The following is a 23,520-nucleotide window of genomic DNA, read 5'->3' as shown; positions in this document are numbered from 1 at the left end:
TGAAATCCCAGAGTGGAAATGGGAGCATATCACGATGGACTTTGTGACGGGACTACCGAGGAGCCAGAGAGGGAACGATTCGATTTGGGTAGTGGTCGACGCCCCGACAAAGTCGGCTCACTTCATTGCGTAGTTCAAGAGACTCTAGTCCGGATAGACCGCATCTATATGTACGTCGAAGTAGTTCGTATGCATGGAGTGCCGATTCAATTACTTGACGAGACCCGAGGTCCTCGCCGCTTTTGGAAGAGCTTGCAATGCTTTGGGAACGAAGTCAGCAAGACAAGACTGCCTATCACCCGCAGACCGATGGCCGGTCCGAGAGGACGGTCGACTCCCGAGGACATGCCGCGAGCTTGCGTCTTGGACTTCAAGGGAAGCCGGGAGGAACAAACACCCGGGTCGACCCGCCACAATAACTGCTTATCAGCAGAGTATTCAAATGGCTCCTTTTTAAGCATTGTATGGCAGAGCATGCAGAACGCCAGTGTGTTGGGATGAGGTCGGGGAAAGAAAGATCACCGGTCCAGAGTTGGTTCAGAAGCCATAAGAGAGGCAGCTGCGCTATCGAAATAGATTGAAACCGCTCGAGCCGAGCGTAAAAGTTATGCCGATAAGCGTCGAAGGCCATTGGAGTTCCAAGTTGGTGAGCACGTCTTTTCGAAGGTGTCACCGATGAGAGGTACTTCCCGCTTTGGCAAAAGGGGAAGCCGAGTCCGAGGTACGTAGGTCCCTTTGAGATTTTGGAAAGAATAGGGACTCGCGTATCGTCTTGCACTACCGCCGAGGTTGGCACAAGTGCATGACGTCTTTCACGTGTCGATGTTAAGGAAGTATGAGCCTGACCCGGCACACGTTCTAAATTTCGAGGAATTAGACGTGGATGACAAAGTGTCGTACGTTGAAAGCCCGGTTCGGATAGTGGATCGCAAGGAGCCGGGTTTTACGCACCAAGACCATCCCATTGGTCCAAGTGGTCTGGCAAAGACCACGGCACCGGGAGCAACATGGGGACCGAAGATTCGATGAGAGGATTGTACCCCCTACCTTTTTACTTCAGTTGTGTAATGGTTTAAATTTCGAGGACGAAATTTTTATAAGAGGGGAAGAGTTGTGACATCCCGATTTTTCTCAATTTTATTTTCGATCAATTGAGTCGGGCACCATCCGTGCATCATAGTTCGTCTCTTAGAGTTGGCCACTCACGAGGAACTAGTTTATTGAGTGAAGTAATTAAGGAATTTTACCGCGCGACTTGGGGACCGATCACCCTCGGGTCGAATGCAAGAAAATTTCCCCAAAAGCTACTCAATGGATTAGGCGAGCCGAAATTGCACCGGATTGAATTCAGTCGTAAAAATTGGGATTGAACTTAGAAGTTGGAAGCCGGTCATGTCACATACCTTAGTAGGATCATTGGATTAATTTATGGACTTTGATTTGGACTCAATTGGAAGAGAATTGATGGAAATTGAAATAATTAAATGTGCAAGAACTTGGACCCCGGCGGAAAATGAATTGGACCTATTGGAAGATGTTGAAGATTTGAGTTAGTGGAGAGTGACATCAGCAGGTGATGTCATGGTGGAGGCCAAAATTAAGGAGAGCTTGACAAGTGTCACAAGCCAATTGGCTCACCAAAAGTGGGGTGTCCCATCCACTTCATCTTCAACCTCAAAGCACCTTGGGAAGGGAAATTCGAAAATTGAGGGGAGAGAGAGAATCCAAGCGAGAGAGTTGCAGCTGGTCCGTCCGCCTTCGCTCGCGTCTCCGCCGCCGCCGCCTCGCCCGCGTCGCACGCCGTCGCCGTTCGCCGCCGTCCGCGTGTGAGGCCCCGGTGCGAGCTCGCCGCGTCCGTCGCCACCGTCTCCGCCCGAGCTGCTGGTAACCGACCACCGAAGCCGCCGCCGCCGACCGTCCGCTCAAGCCCCGCCGGCTGTTGCACAAGCTGTCGCCGGCTCCTCCTCCGCCGTTTCTCCGCCCGTTCAGCCACCGTTCCGTCCCCTTCCAAGCTCGGTTAGTTGCTGGAAACCAGCAAGAACCAGCTCCTTTAAGCTCGGTTTGGTCCCCTTTTTAGTGCTCATTTGGTCTTGATCCGTGTAGGTTTGTCGTCGGCGTCGTCGTGCTCTTCGCCGGAGACCCGTCGGAAAGCGATTCCGGTGAGTTTACCTCACTAATCCGCGATTAGCGAGATAATGATGCCCTAAGTATGTTTAGCTTAATTGATTGAGATTAGGTGGATAGATTGGCTTAATTAGTTGTGGATTATATTAAGGTGATTGATTAAGGTAAAGTGTGTTTAGTTAATGGTTAAGTATGTTTATCTTTAAAATAAACCTTGATGTGACTTAAAGGAATTTGTTTATGATTTAAATAAATGCTTCGAAATTGTTGGATTATTTAATAATATATCTTATTCCGAAATTCATTAAAATATTATTTTATAAAAAAAAAAACTCGAAAATTCATTTTTGATCCTATTTGCTCAGAACTTCGTGCCGATCGCTGATATATGTTTAGAATTTGAATTTGATGAGTAAATATTGCAAATTGAATGTTGATTGTGAAAAATAGGAATTTTATTCAAAATTCCACGTGTCGGGTTTGACACCGAAATCGAATTTGGAAGGGTTAATATTGAAATTGGAGTATGTGAGTGACGTGTAAAGTATCCAAGGATCGGTATTGAATTGTCGTGTGCTAGTTGAAAGGCTCGGGTCGCAAATAGTGGCTAGGCCGACCTGGATCCTTATTCTTCTAGAAATGCCGTCAAAGAGAATGACGTGGCATGGCCGCAGAGTGGCGAGACCGACCGGACCATTATTATTCTAGAAATGCTGTCGAGAGAACGACGTGGCATGGTCGCAAGAGTGGCGAGACCGACCGGACCTTTATTATTCTAGAAAAGCTGTCGATAGAACGACGTGGCATGGTCAGCAAAGAGTGGCGAGACCGACTGGACCTTTATTATTCTAGAAATGCTGTCGATAGAACGACGTGGCATGGTCGCAGTAGTGGCGAGACCGACTGGACCTTTATTATTCTAGAAAAGCTGTCGATGGAACGACGTGGCATGGTCGCAGTAGTGGCGAGACCGACTGGACCATTATTATTCTAGAAATGCTGTCGAGAGAACGACGTGGCATGGTCGCAGTAGTGGCGAGACCGACTGACCATTATTATTCTAGAAAAGCTGCCGATAGAACGACGTGGCATGGTCGAGTAGTGGCGAGACCGACGGACCTTTATTATTCTAGAAATGCTGTCGATAGAACGACCGTGGCATGGTCGCAAGAGTGGCGAGACCGACCGGACCTTTATTATTCTAGAAATGCTGTCGATAGAACGACATGGCATGGTCGCAAAGAGTGGCGAGACCGACCGGGACCTTTATTATTCTAGAAAAGCCGTCGATGGAACGACGTGGCATGGTCGCAAATGGTGGCGAGACCGACCGGACCTTTATTCTTCTAGAAATGCTGTAATGTTAGTAGATAGCCTACCTGAGTAGGTTGTGCCCTTGTGTGGCAATGGATAATGATGACATGGAATGCTTGCCGTGGTTGTGAAATTAAGTGAAATCGATTGTGTTCCGATGGCTTACATTCTTATCATTACTGGTGCTTGAGTGATATGTATTATACTAACCTGCAGGAAGCCAAGAAGGCGAGGTAAGTCTTCTTGATGTTGTGGCTAAGCTGCTTCGGGGCGTATTTACTTTCTAATAGGGGTTTAGGAGGGGTGAACTTGCTGAGACAAAGTCTCATCCCGGTTTGGGGAAAAATATTACAGGACCGTAGATGGCGAGACCCCCGGAGATGAGTGGCCTGCCGACGGAGATTGACCGGACGACCGAGAGTACCCGACCGGGAGCCCCGGGTCTATCGTTGGTGAGGACCACCATTTGGGTCGAGGTGAACGTGGATAATAGAGTACCTTACTTTTTTAGGGCTTGGTTTCGTACCGGAGCAGATGGGGTTAGGATTGGCCCCCTTGACAGCATGGACATTCCACTGGCGGTGATGACTGCCATTTTGGGAGAAGGGGTAGCAGATCATCCTGATGGTCGAGTGGTCAACGCTTCGCCCCCGGCCTCTTGGGTGACTGATCCTGAGGATGTAGGGTCGACGAATGGGGATGACCAATAGTCCTAGGATTGTGCCTTTTCCTTTTTTGGGCGGACTGATTCGTGTTGTGTAGGCTAACCCTCTTTTGATGTGCATAACTCGACCCATTTTTGGTGTATAGGCCCTGGATCCAGTTGATGTATGTAAGCCCTGGACTGTTGATATTGTATGAAAGTATGATGTTTGATTTTGAGTTGATGTTCCTGCTGTCCTATCCCGTATGCTTTTGTAAGGGGTTTCTTAGTACGTTCCGCTTGCGCATTAAATAAATAAAAAAATTGGGGTCGGCGACACTACCTGGGAATGTCGCATTTGCATGACCATGACGGGTTGTTCACGTGTCTCGGGGTTCGGGCGTGACACGCATCCTAGAACGTCACTATTTAATCGACCACCGATGGATGAGCATGCGCTCGGAGGATTGGGGCGTGACAATAATCGTTTTCTTTTTGAATAATCATAATGGCAGCATCAAATATTCCTCTGGCACAAATAGAACAATAAAAGTTAAATGATAAAATCGTTTCCCTTAATCCATGGACATGAATCGAGAAATTTAGTAGGTTTGTAATTGGGACTTTTACTCTCAACAATTTTTTAGGGAGGTGTAGAATTCTTCGAGCTGTAAGACATTACACGCATCTATATTCTTAGCCACGGACAAAACCTAGCTAGCATTTTCTCTCTAATATTCATTAAGCATTTAGTAATTATATTTGTTAGCAAAACTCTATTTAATGCATGCATTATAGAATTGATTATATTTCATACTATAAAAATGAATAACAATAAATTGATGCAATCAACACAAAATACTTATATGTAATCATATATTGTACCATATTCTTTATGTCATGAGCTAAATAAAATTTCACTAATGATCATTTGTTTTGTGGCAACATAGATATTTGTGTCACACCACATGACGCAATCACAATAATTCATGCTCAGCCACTCATACATACAAAATCACACCTTCTTTTTATAAAAAAAAAAAAATCAGAGTTTGTATTATTAGTTAACACAAAAAATTATGTAAGTAATTATTTGACATATATAATTAATTTGTAATGACCTCTTTATATATCAAATAGACAAGCAAGAAAATTCATATATATTGCAAATATTTTTCAAAACATGTGAGGAAGAGACTGCATATACAAATAACATTTAGTCTGCAAAACTACTGCTGCAAACTGGGAAGAGACTTATAAGAAGGTTCCAATTTTTTAGACGAGCTCTTGAAGGGCTTTTCTTTTTTTTTTTTTTGCAAACAAGTCACAACAAGTATCATTCATTCAATGAATGAGAAACTATCAACCATTGATGGAGTCTCAAATGATCATGACTTTGATACTCTCAAATGACAAGTAAAAATTACTTTTCGAATTGTAGCCAACTCGTGTGCAAAAATTAACTCTTGCGTGAGATATGTTTTGCCGTGATCGATGGCTATGATTGTGCATGAATCATCACAGGCCATGATCAGTATAAGCATGTCCCTTAATTTGGGGGTGAAAATTTCAAAAAAGCTCAGCTGTTGAGATGTTTATATCTAATAAAGTGAAGTGTCAAATGGTCACGACTTTGATACTCCCAAGTGACAAGTAAAAATTACACTTTGAATTGCAACCAAATCGTGTGCAAAAATTAACTCTTGCATGAGATATGTTTTTCCATGATCAATGGCTTTGAATTGCAGCCAAGTCGTGTGCAAAAATTAACTCTTGCATGTGATGTGTTTTGTCATGATCAATGGCTATGATTGTGTGTGATTCATCATGGACCATGATCGGTATAAGCATGTCCCTTAATTTGGGGTGGAAATTTGAGAGAAATCTAGCTTTTAAGACATTTATCTCTAAGTCAATCAGTTCACTACCCACACTGCTACTTTAGTACTCCTTAAAATAAAGTGGAGTCTCAAATGGTCACGACTTTTATACTTCCAAATGACAAGTAAAAATTACGCTTCAAATTGCAACCAAGTCGAGTGCAAAAATTAACTTTTGCATGAGATATGTTTTGCCATGATCAATGGCCATGATTGTGCGTGATTCATCATGTGCCATGACCAGTATAAGCATGTCCCTTAATTTGGGTTGGAAATTTGGGAGTAGCCTATTTGTCAGAATGTTTCTCTCTAAGTCAATCGATTCGGTGCCCACATCGCTACTTTCGTACTCTATAAAATAAAGTGGAGTCTCAAATGGTCATGACTTCTATACTCCCAAATGACTAATAAAAATTACACTCCGAATTGCGGTCAAGTTGTGTACAAAAGTTAACTCTTGCATGAGATATGTTTTGCCATGATCAATAGCTATTATTGTGCGTGATTCATCATGGGCCATGATAAGTATAAGCATGTCCATTAATGGGGTGGGGTGGACATTTATCTTTTCAATTAGAGCCCAAACTGCTACTTTAGTACTCCATAAAATAAAGTGGAGTATCAAATGGTTACAACTTTGATACTCCCAAATGACAAGTAAAAATTATGCTTTGAATTGCAGCCAAGTCATGTGCGAAAATTAACTCTCGCATGAGATATGTTTTGACAATGAATCTCCTAGCTCCATAACAAAAAAAAAAAAACAAAAAATGGTAGAACAAGAGGCAGAGGCAGAAGCATATCCATGTATTGAAAAGTTGTTCAGTCTCCAATACATGGAAAATTATTCAAAAAGTCCTAAACCTATTACACTTTCACCAATTCAATTTTAAACATTTCAATTTTGTCAATTGAGTCCTAAAACATTTCAATGTTTTGTCAATTAAGTATATCAAAATAATTTTGGCTAGAATTCATTGAAGTGAATGCTAGCTATCCTACGTGACATGACACGACCGATACTAACATGAACAATTTTTAATAATATTTAGATATTCTTTCAATTTATTTATTTATTTCCTTTTTCCTTTTTTCTCTTGTAGATGATGCCGGCTATTTTTGGATGCTCTGGCAAACCTCCTAAAAAGTGAATATTTTCAAGATGGTCTAGATTTGTATCTCTATGAAACTAAAATGTACACACATAGATCCGTATTGATATGTAAGAACTTATAAACAGTCTAGAGAGACGAGTTTGTCCTTTGACCTTGAGAATGAAACTATAAGGGTCCTCTCACCTTGTGATTTTAAGGCGGCAGTGGATGAGGCAGTTCTACTTCTCCATAAAGATATCTGAAACCAAGGGTTGACAGATCAATGGTCAGCTAACTGTTTTAGGATTCTGCTATTCGATCATGCACATATGGTTATGCTAGATTCAGGAACGTGGACATTTCGTTTCATCTTCAGTAAACATATTTGGCCCAAGTGGTTCCCTGAATGTAGGGCTTCTATTCGTCTAGGGAAGTCGCTGCAATCAAGATACAGCTTTTGGTTAAAACACTAATGCAGCGCACTGGAAGTGGCAGCATCACAATGAGCAAGTAAGCTAAGAGTGGCTGTACTGCTAAGATTACAAAATTGGTCGATTTACTCCTCCTTATAATGCAACTCCTCAAGTTCAGAATCTGTTTTGACCAATTTGCGGATATCTTCCCTGTTGTTTTTTCCTCTAATAATTATGGCATTCGTTTGTGCCAAGTATTTCTTGACCAATGATGCTCGAGATGCATTTCAGGGATGGGATTTCTGGTGAATTATTGTCCTCAAAAGCTGTACCATGAAGAAGGGATAACTAATTAATTCGATTTAGTTCACAATGATACTTTGTGCTGAGAATGAAACAGCACAAAATTATGATAATAAACTGAGTACAAAGATTATCCCATTCTCATCTGATTGTACAGGACAAGGCTTTGCAAGAATCTCTAACTAAATGTTACATCTGGAAGCCAACTTAAACCGCAACAGACAAGCATGAAATTGGATCATGAGTAGGGAAGGCTATGTTTTGGAGAGTAAACTGATGTGCAAGGTTTAGTACAAACTAAAGAGTTCTACAATATCCATAATCCACGAATTTCTAACAACCGTAAAGTTCAATTCACAGTTTTAATGCAGGGACCTTCAACTGATTGAAAGCTCAGAACCATTTACAGACCTTCTGCTTCCTAGATTTATGAATTGTACCTCTCCAAGTGAGTGCCAGCATGAATCCACTTCTGCAGACGAACATCTTCTTGGTAATGAAAGAAAATTACTCTTTCGCCGATCATTTTTGTTACTGTATGTGCAAATTTCCTTGCATCTACGAAGTATTGCACTGATGGTCCATTCAATATCAATCCCATCATCATCATAGTCATCTCAATCACTGTGAAACAAACTGACAATTCTGCAGTCCACCTCCAAACTCGAGGGACAGTAGAGGATTCTATCCAGCGGGAGGTCCATGATTTGTTTTTCTGTTTCGCTGCTTGTTTTAAAGGACAAAAGCTTGGTTAGCTCTTTCTATAGCTTTGTCGGATGAAAATGATTCTCCTAGAGACATTGGTTTCCCCGGCTTCCCCTGAAATCATATTTCCCAAAAGTCCCACCTGAAGGTAATCCATGTGGCGGTTAATGAACTCTTCTCAAGGCTCTAGTTTCGTCTGATCTGAACCATTACGGTTTAACAAGATATTAAATTCCGCCAATGCAAGAGATGACATGAAGTTCATGTATATCTACATCAATGTGGTCTACTCACAATAAAACCCATATCCTAGAAGTGAAATTAAGAACAGATTCCTCTGAATTCCTCCAAAATATAAAGTAAGTGGATTGGAAAAGTAGGCACCTTGTACGATGGTACAAAAGTTGTAGGCTCTGAGTAGATTCCTAGTTATTGCAATCAAGATTGTGCAGTCAAGAATCATCCATTATGAAGGCATGTCGACGATAGTACTTATGGTGAGAGGTTGCTGAAAACTGCATCGGCTTTGCAAGCATACTCCTCCTATCTCATATTCAATTTGTTTTGCATCCAGCTTAAGAGCTGCAATCAACCAAAACCAATGGTTAAAGTGAAAAGTGAAATGAGAAAATGAGTGCTTTTGGTGTATTTGTGTGTGAGAGAAGAGAGTATGAATTCAAAGGAAAATTCAACCAATGTCTTTACCTTCATCTTGAGTCGGAGGATCGCGGAGTCTCTGGTAGAGAGGTGCTGAAGGCGACTGAGGTGTAGATAAGATTAGTTGACGTGGTTCAAAATGACCGATGCAGGCATTTATAATTTGGATACAATGAGCTCGTGGAAACCAGCTGAACTTCTTTTCTTGGTGGTTCCGCGCACCCGAACGCGGGACCTCTCTTGAAACTTGACTCTCCCATGAAAACATATTGGAAAAAGTCAATCCAAGGAATGTCACTTGACATATTGGAAAGGAAAATCGCAGGCGTTAGAAACCAAGAAATATCCACTTCAAGGATCTTAACCAATGAAGCATATTATAGCCAATGAAGCAAGTTATTCCGCACCTCATTAGATTTAAAATTTGAGCGGATGAGGAGCCATCCCATCATGTCCAAGACGATTCAATTGTCTTTCTTTCATTAACATTTACGAATAAGCATGAAAAGCTAAGCTGTTTTTGCAGATCATGCTTTGCAGATCGAGACTGCAGACAACTTACACGCACATCTTTCAGACGTGTTACTCAGTGAACCATATTCGTGATTTGCATGCTTTCGAAGCCAAAAGATCTTCAGATCTCACGAAGAGAGAACCATCTGCAATTTGCCATAATGGTGCAAACCGCACAAGGCAAGGCTCCCATTTTATAAACAGATCTATTCAGGCAGAAATCAACACTAAGCAGAACACAATGACCTTGAAGTCCTCATCTTAGAGAAAGAATCATTTCATAACTTCATTGAATTTTGAATCCATATGGTCAGATCTATGTCCTCCTTCTCTCATCCCAGGACCAAACAGATCTTGTTCTGTACATGTATCTATCATATTCATAATTACATAACTATTTAAAAATCACATTTGGTTGGCGCAACAGGCTGAGTGTTAGTTTGTCCAACCGACCACAGTACTAGCAGCAGGACCTGTGCTCGACACTGTTGGGCCACGGTTATACATGCGCTGGATTTCTTCCCGGTACTCTGTCAAAGACTTGTTGGGTAGGGCTGGCGTTAGTTCCACTACATCCCCCATCCTCAGTTTGCAGGTTGGATCACCAATGGGCTGGCGGTTCAGCCTCGGCCTCAGTTCTTCCTTCAGAGGGAAACCATAGGGCATCCATCTGATGCTTCCTCGCCCTGCTCTTTCTAATAAGTCCATCATTGTAGAATCCGCTTGGTATTCTTGAACAGACATCTGCATTGACCAGATAAAAGCATTCTCAAGAAAGCATACACATCGATCATGGCCTGACTTCAACAAGAAACCAAGCACATGCCCAACTAAAAAAGCATTATAGACTGTTTGCCAGTTAAAGGAAAAAACAGAGCAATCTGAACCAACCTTATCATTTTCAATCACGATAACGAAGATAGGTCCACTCTGGTCATTGTGAGGCTTGTAAGAGTATGGACAATCATCAGAATGACAAGGGAACTTGCATGGAGGCTTGAAGGAGTGGGAATATCCAATAGATGAATGGTCTTTGCTCATTGTCTCACAATGCCAGGTGATGACCCATCGTGCCCATTCGACCATCTGAAGAACAGAGGAAGAGTGCTTGCACTCGCCTTCTTTGTATCTCCAATGTGCTGCAAATCCAAATTCAGCTTGCAGGTGCATTTCTTTTGTCCGAATTTGAACTTCAAGCGGTATCATTCCATCACGCATCACAACTGTGTGGAGAGATTGATACCTGAATGTAGGATCTTGGGTAAGAAACATAACAAGCATAAGGATATACAATCTGCATAATTTGTTGAAGACATACCCATTGAACTTTGGATGAGTTATGTAGTCCTTAAACTTTCCAGGTATTTCAGACCATAATTGGTGAACAATTTCTAAAGCTCTGTAACAGTCTTCCTTTTTCTCAACAATCAGTCGCAAGCCATGTACATCATGGATATTATCCATAGTCAGGTTTTTTCTGCACAAGAAAATCTGCGTAAGTACTATCACAGCACTTAAAAAAAAAAAAAATAGAGGTTTAGAATGAGATTATTCATCATTACCAATTCACTACTCCAACTAAAAAACTCTTGTGTACAGAATTGAAAGGATTTGCTCCAGTATTTTGCAACATCTCACATCACAATTATCACGGTTGTTCACACTTATGGCAGCAATATCCTTTCAAGTCTCAGTAATCACTTCAGAAGTGCAAGGACAAGAAAGAGGTATAGCCAACTTTTAGGTCCATGCTTCCCTAAATTTAAATGTGATCAGGATTCGAGACTTAAAGGTATTGGCATTCACTGATTAACATTGAGTAAATGCCAGTGCAAAAAAGCATGCCTACAGACGTGTGCCCGAGAGAGAGAGAGAGAGAGAGAGAGAGATTACTTCAACATCTTGCAATGAATGCTATACAGACTTTTGTGCCTCCCATAAAGGTCATGATAAGAAATTGACTGGTTCTTAAGAGCTTGCTCAAGCTTCTCTTTGGCAGAAGCAATTATCGTCTCATCGTAAGACTCTAAAAGCTGAGAGGACAGTTCCTTGTGTCGGTCAGGGTTGAGATGCTTAAAGCACAGGTTTTCTAGCTCTTCCTTCCAACTAGATATGCCCAGACGGTTGGTCAAGGGTGCAAATATTTCCAGTGTCTCCTTAGCAAATCTCTGTTGCTTGACAAGAGGCAATGCATCCAGTGTCATCATATTATGCAGACGATCTGCTAATTTGATGAGAACAGCCCTTGCATCTGCCATAGCAAGGAACGTGGTATGTAATCGATCAGCCTCAGCAGTCTTGCTTGCTGTATTACTCTCCCGTGCAAGCTTGCTCAATTGACTTAGCTTGGAGACCTACATCGCAGAGTTTATTAAAATATTAGTAAACAATAATATCTTGCTGAAGCATTGGCAAACATGCATAGCATCTGCAAAGAAAGGACTAGGTACAGATGAGAAGACATGTCAGGTTCATAATACAATTGGGATACACCTCCTTGCCAAAATGCGGTCAATTATGTGGAGATCTATCCACTACGGAATTTCCCAGAAATGAAAGGTTGACACAAAAATAGAGAGTAAACTCTAGTTCTGATTTATCGACATTTTGAGGAAACTGCTCAATTCAAGTTACACTCCGAATATCGTCGACATTATTCAAAAATCATTCACTGATGGATATGATAAAATTGCTTGAAGTGCGTCCCAAATCTAGGCCTGCCTCACGAGTCATGATATCTTTAAGACTGGGACATTGCCGCATTGGTTAGAACAAATCGCATTCCATACAGACGATTATTTGTGAATCCAATCATCACAAAAAAATCAACTGGAGAAAAAAAGAAATTAAAAATGGTATTTTCACAGATTTTACAACATCAGACATAAAGGAGCCCGTCCTCAATCGCTTTATGGTGCAAAACTAGGACTCTATATATACTATTGCACAAGAACACAGTGAAAAATATTACAGTGCAGCATTCGAAAGAAAATTGAAATGTCTTGGGCTACAGTTACTCTTCAAAAATAAAACAAATCTGGGAAGATTCAGTGCACATATATTCTCTCTTACCCCTTCAACCAGATCAGCAACGCTAGAACCAAAATTCCTACATATGTCGTCATATGTCATATGGGAATCATCAAGTGTGTCATGCAATAAGCCCGCAGCAACCACCGTAGAATTAGCGCCAATCAGTGCCAATAACACTGCAGTCTCCACGCAGTGCTGCAAATATGGATCACCACTCGCGCGCATCTTCAACATAACCACAGAGAACTCAATAAGACATAATCAACAATCAATCTCAAACAGTTCCAAACTTTTTAGCACTCAGATAACTTAAATTAACAGGATACCTGCCCTCGGTGTGCCTTCTCAGCCTCGTAGAAAGCCTTCACCACGAAATCTTCACCGAAGATCTTGTGCCTTGACTGTGCACTCACCAATAACTCCTTCACATAAGGCTCAGCATCAAGTTCCAATGAATTCTCCTCCAAATTGAATGGCAACTCCTCCACATCAACGGCATCTCTCAACTCAAAAGTATTAGAATCATAGTCCACACAAGAGCCCAATGCATTCCTAACAAAACCATCATACATAACTCTCGACCCACCTCTAACTTCTCGCGGAATCCTTGTGGGAGGACTCTTTATCGACCCATTTCCACACAAGACCGGACCCTGAAGAACCGAAACCGGACTCTGATGATCCCTCTTCAATGAACCCATGAATTTACTCGGAGAATAACGGAAAGAGCCGCTAAATTCTCTGAATTCGTCGCTTTTATCGTGCCATAATTGCCCCAATTCTTCTCCTCCACCAGAGAAGCTAGAGCTGGAACCTTGCTTGACGCAGGGCGATGAGAAGAGACACGAGAGGCCGCCGACAATCTTCTGCGACGGTGACGAAGAACATGAAGGCGCCGCCGACGAAGTGGCCTGCGACGACCTGTAGCTCAATTCGAGATCGCAGGAGACGTGCGCGTTGATCTGGTGCGCGGCGGAGCACACCCGCTCGGCGGGCTCGCGTACAGAGCGATCGTCGGGCCGGCCATTGCGCTGGCGAGCTCAATTTCAGCTCCCGTAGGGTTTCAGATCAAAATCATCAAACTCCGACGTCGAGCTTCGTATTCTAATCGATCACTAAAAAAAAAATTAGAGCTGACCGAGTTCTACCCAGATCAAATCGCACCAAAACGAATCTAAAATTTTTCGTTCCCAGAAAAAATCCCGAGCGATCAGCACGGCCGGAGTACGCTCCCCTCCCGAGATCGACAGTATTCCTGGAAAATCCGTCAGCTTTTCCAGGAAAAACCGGCGGTTCCCCTCCGCGACCGTTATTTTACGAGCGAAATAGGGTCAAGCGTAAAGGAGTTTGGATTCGAGAGCTTGCACGCAGAGCTTTCCCGAGAAAATGAATCGATGTGGACAAACTCAAACATGAAGTAGAAGTTCGTATGAACAATTCGGGGCATCACACCGAAAGGACGACCGATCGAGGACGGGAACGGAGGAAAAAACACGACTTTCTATTCCTGAGAGGTGATCCGATCGGACCCGAAATCAATCTGGAAGGAGATTCGGGGGAACCTCGATCTTTTCTGTAGAGAGCGAGGGGGAGAGAGAGAGGGAGAGAGATTTTCTTGGCGTTTGATTTTCCTGAGAAAGCTGATGCTCCTCTGCTCTTAAAAAAACTGCGCTTTGCGTGCGGTCCGCATTGGGGGGGAAAGGAGAAGGGAGGACTTGAAATTACGCTGTTGCCCTCGTGAGGAGCACGCCAAAATTCTAAGTTGCCTAACCTTTGCTTCGTACGAAAGAAACGCATTCTCGGCATTTGGTTCGTTTGCTGTGTACGTCTTCTCTCTTTTCTTTTTCGATTTTCCTATAAAAAAAACATATCTGATGGATTTATAAGATCCCGAATAAATTAGAGAATCGAACCGTGACTTTCGATCCAATCGAGTATCGGACCACTTGATCTATTTCCTCCAATTGATTTATGTTAGTGTTGTCATTGTTTCTTTGTTATTTTAATGTTGGTGCTAACTATGAAGATTTGGATAATTGAAAGTTGTTTGATCATTTCTCTTTGAACGGGTTGACACGATCTCATGAATTTAAATATTACAAGTGGTTTTTGTCATCTTCTAGATATTTTAAAAGTATTTTTCAACCTTTTTTTTTTTTTATGGAATCAAAATCTCCAAACATTTTTGATTCGGATTAAGATGAGAGCACTACTAATTGAGCATTGCAAAAAAGGAGGCATTTCTTGCATGAATTAGATTTCACAATACATTTGAGAGCAAGGACTGATAGCCTCCTTATATCGTATGTGCATATAGTTTGGATGCACAAAAATATGACTTTCTATAATGATGATCATTGCAATTTTATTCGTACCATCACATCTTTTTTTTTTTTTTTTCTTTTTTCTCTTTAAATGTGCTCATGTTATTTATTTAAAATAAATTATTCGAGCTAATCGGAATCAAGTATCGACAAGTCATTCATATGATGGTGACCATATTGTAATCGTGACTCGTGAGAACTCTCCAGAGGTTTTTAAATTTTGTTTTTCTCTTTTTTATTGCACTATTGAGACCGAGTCAGCATTTGAAAGAACGAAACAAGTATTATGAAGAATAATCTTAGACGAATTCATATGAATACATATCAATTATTCATTTTAGAAGAAGGGAAGGTTTCTTCCGTTTGACCTTTTCACATGTTGCCTATAGGGGAGCTAGAAACGGACATTAGGGCAAGACTTTATATTATATAATTTAATTAAATCATGGAAGGGGATGGCGTAGTTTAATATTTAATATATCCGAGGAATTCTGTGGAGTATTTAATTTGGGGAAGGGGGGATTCTGAAAGGTGGGCTGCACAGACCGTGGCTGCTTAGAGATAACGATGAATATTTGCTAAATTCAAAGAAGGGATTAGATTAGTAGCCCAAAATATTAATTAATGCGGATCGCAATACTTATCTTCTCCTTTAATTTAATTTTTTTTCTTAATTTTTAAAGAAATTTTGGGATCTGCTGTTGGAAAGACAGCGACCGACGAACTAAATGGCGTCCACTATTATAATAAGATTAGAGGATGATAATGATGATGATGATAATGATGTGGTGCTTTACATGGAAAAAGAGATGAGCGTGCCCCCTTAATCATATGGTTTTACTTTTTGCTTTAAGTAGACACGATAGTTCGACAATTAATATAAATAAATAAATAGATAGGCCTCAAAAGGCTATTGGGTTATACCTTTTTCGATATTTGTTTTTTGTGCGCATTATTATTGCGTTTTTTTTTATTTCCTCCCCCGAGAATGGAATCTCTTTTCGGGATGAGGCGAGCAACAATCCCACCACGTTGATATTTTAAAAAGAATTTATCGACCTTTCATTTTTCTTTTTCTGCTAAAGAAGAATCCCCGTCTGATTTTCGGGAATTAATTTTGGTAAAGTTGATTTTCAGAATATCGCGGTTCTTTGGAGAAGGGAAATGGACAACAAATGGGTGGATGATATATACTTTCCTTTGGCTAAGCACATTAAAATTATAATCCCCGTCTGATTTTCGGGAATTAATTTTTGTAAAGTTGATTTTCGGAATGGACAACAAATGGGTACTTTCCTTTGGCTAAGCACATTAAAATTATAATCATGCACGTTCACCAATTATTACAGTTCAAAACAAATCAAGAATATTTTCAAAAGACGGTGGCTTAAAGTTAATACAAATGCATTTTTCTAATTGATTATGTGAATTTACGTGACTTTTCTAATTAAATTCCTTTTACACAATATGTGATTAATTAGAGTCGACATATCCATTGTTGTTGGCAAGAATTTGAAGAGGAATTTTTTTTCTTTATTACCGTGGATCATTAGGTAATTAATGGGACTTAAAAATTTCAAACATAAATACCGCATTCAAAACTTAAGAAATGAGGCTACTATTAGCGTTGAGTTTTCCAAGGCATAACAACACGTCAGAAATTAAAAGTTCAAGAACTTGATTGGGAAAAAAAATGTACATGCTCAAAAAAAATCATCAGTATTTTTCTCAAATAAGCCTCATCGATTTTCTGCATTCGTATGAAATAATCTTCTTGGAGGTTTGAGCAATACCTTCATTTTCTTGCTTCTATTTTTATGTTTCGACAGCCTAAAAAGAAAAGAAGAAAAAGCTAGGGATTTAATACGAAATTTGAAACTTATTTGAATCAAATTTCTTATTGTCAAAATTCCAAGGTAGAAAGCAAAAGAAGGTACGGATTAATTTTGTTTATATAGTCTATGTGAGATTTTCCAATCGAATATTTCTAGCTGTTGAATTAGTAATTAGTCACTCGCTCGAGCAGAATTATTTATATCTCAAATTATATGCGAGATGTGTAAATAAAAGGGTCATGTAAACCTAAATTTTATTCCAAATATATGTAACGGATAGATGAAAAGAAAGGGAAAAAGGAACGGAAGTGGGGGCAAAAATGGAAGAGTAAAATGGAAGGAACGAAATATCTCTATCACTCACACACAAGAGTCCGACCCGACCCGACCCGACCCTACCCGACTCGACTGAACCCGACCCACATTGTCGGGAAGAAGGTCTAGAAGGAGTTTGATGAGGACGTCTGCATCTTCCGCCCGCCCCGCTCCGCCCTCGCAATTTTTGGATTTTCTGCTAGATTCAGTTTTTGATTCGGCACGTGGCGAATGACCAGCAGCTTCCGCGGCCATCTGGTCAGCTTCCGCGGCTTACACGTGTGTTGTCTCCCCCACAACTGTCGCTTAACTAATGTCCCCTCCCTTCTGTTCGCTTTAGGTCGCTGATTCATTTTGTCTCCCTCTCTCTCTCTCTCTCCTCGCAATAAATCGAAGACTGCCTTGATTATTTTTCAAGCACGCGGAAATGAAAAAAAAAAAAAAAATGAAATTTGGGGCGCTCAGCGTTATCAAAAGTCAAAGTTCTGAAAATTTGCGAAGTTTTACAATGAATATAGCAAGCGCAGAAATTGTCACCACTCGTTTCATTATTTAATCGAGAATTTAATGATGAATATGATAATTGGAAGAGTAAAAACATGTGTTGACTCTCTACCATTGTCCCTTTTTCTCCATGTATAGTGACATGTACCCACCTAAAAGAGTTTAAAAGGGGAAAAAAAACACATGCTTCTTGAAAGTCAATATTGTCGAAAATGAAATATTTGTAGGCACTAAAGGTCTGCAAAAGAATCGGAAATTGCCCGAAACACCAAGAACCGGACCGGAATCGGCGGTTCCCAAGAGAACTGGTCCAGTATTCGATTTCAATTTATTGAAATTGGTGGGTAAAGTTTTGATTCTTGGTTCTAAGTTTGGAATTGTCCACTCATCCACCCGAATCGAATTGGCAATATATAAATATTTATTTAATTTTTAAGAAAAATTTCGACAAAAAAATTAAGAGAAATTAAAATTGCAAAATCTCTCATTTGAAACTCAACACCCACTAATTGAGTACTCATCTTGTCTTGCTCTCATCTCATTTAAGTCGTTTCTTCATCTCTCACTTACAGCCTTAACTCTCAAGCTTAATGTTCATCGACTCACAGCATCAACTCTTTACTTTTGATATGAGTCCAATTTTTTTATTATTAATTTTGCAATTAAGAATAGAGAAATTCTTTTTTTCTTTTTTTTGGCTTTACTTTGGCTTATGGGAAAATGTTGCACCCAAGCAGTGTGTGAAGTTTGATAGAACAGGGGCCCACACCCAAGTGGACCGAACTGGCGGTCCGATTTTCAATCCATGAATCAATGGGCGGTTCCAAGTTTTGATTTTTCAAAACCGGTCCTTAGTGGGTGGTTCTCAATTTTAGGGTGGAAGTCGTCCACTTGAACCATGCTTACCCCTAGTAAACACTAAGTTAAGCATTGGCAAGCATTTTCCTTTTGCTTTAATTTTGCGCACAACATATTTGCTTTGCTCTTATACTCGTCGCATCGAGTATTTTACATAACGATAAGACGAAGGACATGGGTTGGAACCGATCAATATAGTTCCACCGATGTTCCGTGCGAGCCAACTTGATAATTTGTAAGTTTGAAAGGTCGCGTGAGGCGACGGAAGGGATTGCGGAAAGAACGGCCGTGTCGCGCCAGTCAAGCACAGTGGGTGTGCGTTGGCCGGGAGTGCCGACAGGTCTCAATCAGGTTCGGCTTTTGATCAGAGTTGGAGTTGGAATTTGCTCCTCCAAGAACCGGGGACCGACTCTTCTTCCCGGCGCTTCTGCAATTCTTCTTCGTCCCTCTACCAAACAACAAGGAGAGGAGAATTGGACGGTCGATATCGAGTGGCTGACTATTCAGCTCGCCCAAAAACTCCACTTTGTTGGCGTGGAAATTGGCACGGCCGGGTTCAAATGTCAAAGCCGGCCGACCTCATTCACTCCCGAGGATGCTCGGGCCGGGCTACAATTCAACGACGTCCTTGACGAGGCAAAAGCATTGAATTGGTTCATCACATCACTTTTTTAAGGGGAAAATTATAAATAAATAAATAAAAGTCTTAAATCTATTGTAATTGTGTCAATTAAGTCATAAACTTATTTTTTTGACCAATTGCATCCTAAACATTTTACAATTATTCCCGATCACCCATTCAACGAAAAATGGCCAGCCTCGCGTTAATGTGGCAGTCGGCCAACGCCAAGCGACTTTTTAATAATATTTTATTTTTGAAATATTTTATTAATTTTTTTTATCTTTTGTTTATTTTTCTTCTCCCTCTCCCTCCTTCCTCCTCCCTCCTTCTTCCTTTGGCTCCAACGACCGGCCAAAGGGAAGGGCTGGCCGCCGTTGGACTAAGGCGGCCGGGCTAGCTCGCCTCGTCGTCGCTAGGCGAGGGCGAGCTCGCCCAACCACTGGCAAGGCGAGCCCTTGCTAGATCCAGCAAGGGGGCCTTGCCGTCGCCGAGTCTAGCGAGGCGAGCCCCGCTTGATCTAGCAACGGCTTGCCTTGCCAATTGGCGAGCTCGCACCCGGGACGGCGGGTGAGCCCCCGTCGGATGTGGCGAGGGCTCGCCGCGCCGCCGAGCGAGGCCGGCTCGCGGATCCGAGGAGGAGGGCCTTGCCAGACGCGACGACAAACCCCCCTCGCCGGATTTGGCAAGGGTTCGCCTTGCCCGACGACCGCGAGGCGAGCTAGCCCGACCACCTTAGTTCGACGACCGGCCAGCCCTCCCCTTTAGCCGATTGCCAGAGCCAAGGGAAGAAGGAGGGAGGAGGAATGAGGGAGAGGGAGAAGGAAGGGGAAAAAAAGGAAAAAAAGATTTTTAAAAATTAATAAAATATTTTTTAAAATAAAATATTATTAAAAAATGTTGCCGGTGCCAGCCTGCCATTTTTGGCCAAATGGACCAATTGGTAATAATTGTAAAAGGTTTAAAACTTAATTGGTAAAAAAAAATTAGTTTATGATTAAATTAGCACAATTGCGATAGATTTAAGACTTTTTGGTAATTTTCCTTTTTTTTAAAGCAAATTAACTCGAGAAGTCATCTTAAATTTAAAAAGGGGCCTAGTTATGTTCTCCAACTAAGGACCATCTGTTCTTAAATTAGGAGCATTAGCTATTCCAAGCATTTTCTACTCCTTTAATCTTGTTTTAGGATGTGTTTGTTTAGCTCAAAAATCTCATGATAAAAGTTAATATTTCCTATGGAAATAAGAAAATTGTTAGTTCTCATTTGCTTGGTGGTTTAAGAAAAATGATTTTTTTTTCTTGTTAGAAGGGGCAGTCGTTTTCCCCCAGTCTAAGCTTGTTGTTTTCGGTCAAGAAGTTACGCAAACACGAGAAAGTTGGAAAACAATTTTCTAGAAAAGAGCTTTCCTTAAATATACATAAATAAATAAATAAATAAATAAATAAATAAATAAAGAGAGGGGGGCTTAAGCATCGTTAGATTTGTTAAAATATCAAATCTAGAAGTTTTAAGTTAATAAGTGGAGGGAGACCATGTGTATATAAAGAGCGTATAAACTTATAGATAAGCAACGGATTTGAGCACCCCTCTCATGGGCAAACCAAATTAGCCATAACATGTGGAATTTGAAGATTGATGGACCACACATCACACATCCACAATAACCTGAAGGCAGAACTGGGCAAACCAAATTAGCCATAACATGTGGAATTTGACGACTGATGGGCCACACGTCCAAAATAACCCGAAGGTAGAACTTGACATCGATACCATATTAAAATGTTGGGAAAAGTGTAAAAAAAGTTTAAATCTTTTGCATCGGTACTACTTTAGTTATAAACATTTTGACTTTATGCCAATTCAATCCTAAACTTTTTATTGGTGCTAATTTAGTCTTAAAGTTTTTTATTCAGTGCCATTTTTTATTCAGTGCCAATTTAATCTTAAAACTTTTGATCTAGTGTCAATTCAGTCATTCCAATCAATTTTGGTTAGATATTACTAATGTAAATGCCGATCGACTAGTGCGGTACAGCTAGTGCCAACGTGTGCAGTTTTTAATAATATTTTTAATATTTTTTTCGTTTTCTTTTCCTTTTTTTCCCTCCTTCTCCTTCCTCAGCCAGTCACCAACTAGTCGACCAACCAAAGATCAAGGTCAACCTCACCGGCCTCCGGCAAGCCTCAAGCCCTCATCGGTGGCCTCTCGTTGGGCTGGCAAGGGTCGAGCCTCACCCAAACCCTAGCAAGGCTCGAGCCCTAGCTAGAGGCCACGAAGTTGTGCCTACAAGAGCTCGAGCACTCATCAGTGGCTAGGTAAGGCTCGACCTCATTGGATTTGGCGAGGTTTGACCTCACTCGTGGCTAACAAGACTGGACCCTCACCAGATCTAACCAGGGTGAGGCGTACTCCCCCAACTCGAGGCCACCCTTGCGGCTATTTGTGAAGGCTAAAGCCTTGCCGGTAGCCAATGAGGTTGGCCTTGACCTCGCCGGCCCTCACCTCTGGCTAGAGGAAGGAGGAGAGGGGGAAAGAAAAAATGATTAAATAAATAACTTGAAAAATTATTAAAATTTTATTAAAAGTTGTCCAAGTCGTCGGCCATACCATGTCAATCTACCGGTATCCACGTCAGTAATATCCGGCCAAAAGTAATTGGAAGAACTAAATTGGCATTAGGTCAAAAGTTTTAAAATTATATTGGTTTCAAGTCAAAACGTTTATGATTAAATTGGTATCGATAAAATATTTAAAATTGAATTGGCATTGAGTCAAAAGGTTTAGACTAAATTAGCACAAATGCAAAACGTTTAGGAATTTTATAACACTTTTCCCTAGAATGTTTATTCCAACCCAACTCCGCACTTTCTAAGAACACTCATTTTTAATATCATTATTGCTATTAGTTATTTTATTTAATAGATGCATCATATTTAGGGGTGTGCAAAACGGATTGTCTGAACTGGGAATCGCTTGAATCCAATCAGACTGGCTTGTTTGGTCTAGCTCCCGGGAGTGTCGATTCGATTCCAGTTTCTAATATCCAGGCAATCCAGTTCCCAATTCCAAATGGAAACTGGACTAGACCGACTAAATATAGTTTTTTATTTTATCATTTTTTCAAAAAAATTAGCAAAATTAAACGAAATATTATCTCAATCTAGTTCCAAGTAGTAGGAAAAAAAGCAATGGAAAAAAAGTAACAGAAAAAAATAAAGTGATCAGTTCCATTGGATTGGATCGGATTGATGGTGCGGTCTAGTTCCTGATCTTAGGACCAACTACTCTAATCCTCAATTCCGATTTTTGGGAACCAAACCGAATTGAGTATTGATCATCCCGATCATATTAAGATTTGGATTATTAATCTTGCCGCAAAGGACTGTGTTATCGCCCCTGGGCTCGTGCACACCCATGTCGACGTGGGGCAACCATACCGTAATAGAAAATATAAAGATTCGTACCCAATTTTAGTATGATAATAATATATAAAGATTCATTTGTTTTATAGAAAATAAATAATTTGAAAAATATTTATAAACAATCATTGTTTATATCACTCAAAATAATTAATTAATAATAAATATTTTTATTATTGACAATAATCTAAATTGTTGTCGTAAACGATTTACATCTTTTCGTTCATTCATTTTTGTAGACGATACGAGCGATCATTTTTAGGAAAATGTTTTCCAAATCATGTATTTTTCGAGAAACGAATATAAAAGTAATTCATTTTTATATTTCCTTTCTTTTTATCACGTAAAACAAAAGAAAAGTTAGACATATGTCCTCGAAAGTTTTGTTTACCTACGGGCATTATTATTCAAGGTAAGAATCGTGCATCTACATCGAATTATTCTACAATTAGCTTTTGCCAAATTAATTTTACAGGTCCACAGCATGGGTCCACGCCCCAATCTGTCTTGTTCCTATCCCTATGCAAGGAAAACGACAGATTCCTTTTCTTATGATCATTTGCGTATTTTTATAATTCAGGACAAACGAGTATGGAGATTTGGCTACAAGCCCGGTGTATCAGTTCAATTCAGACGTTTTGCCTGTGCAGCTGACTCCCGAATTAAAATACTTTCAATGCGCCAATCCTCGTGTCCTATGACATCTTTGATATTTCTCTTGTAACTATGTTATATTCGAGTGCTCACGTTCATCGGGGCGTACGCATGTCGAAACTATGACCGTGGCTAACGTGTGACATGTGCGTGCACGTTGCTTTAAGGACGCATGGGCACGCGCATGCACGTTGTGCGAGACGTCGAGATCGCGTGCGATGCTCGGTAGAGTGTGGCGTAGGGAAAACGGGCGAAGCCGAGCCAAGCCCCAAAACGACACGCTGTTTTCGTTGCTTCTTTGAAAGATGT

The 23,520-nt window shown here is 40.8% G+C and overlaps 1 protein-coding gene across 1 annotated transcript; it reads right to left on the bottom strand.

The window, feature by feature from the left end:
• Positions 1–9,893: 9,893 nt before the first annotated feature.
• Positions 9,894–14,344, bottom strand: LOC104450985 (probable GTP diphosphokinase RSH3, chloroplastic). The gene is given in 7 exon segments (XM_010065727.3): positions 9,894–10,390; positions 10,538–10,889; positions 10,965–11,123; positions 11,540–12,000; positions 12,719–12,904; positions 13,006–13,664; positions 13,667–14,344. Coding segments are annotated over 7 exon segments (2,166 nt in total). The 5' UTR covers positions 13,707–14,344; the 3' UTR covers positions 9,894–10,081.
• Between the last annotated feature and the right edge of the window lie 9,176 nt (positions 14,345–23,520).

Source organism: Eucalyptus grandis, chromosome 6 (genome assembly GCF_016545825.1).
Source record: "Eucalyptus grandis isolate ANBG69807.140 chromosome 6, ASM1654582v1, whole genome shotgun sequence".
In the NCBI taxonomy this organism is placed as follows: Eukaryota; Viridiplantae; Streptophyta; class Magnoliopsida; order Myrtales; family Myrtaceae; genus Eucalyptus; species Eucalyptus grandis.
This window is presented reverse-complemented; position numbering and strand designations above follow the sequence as displayed.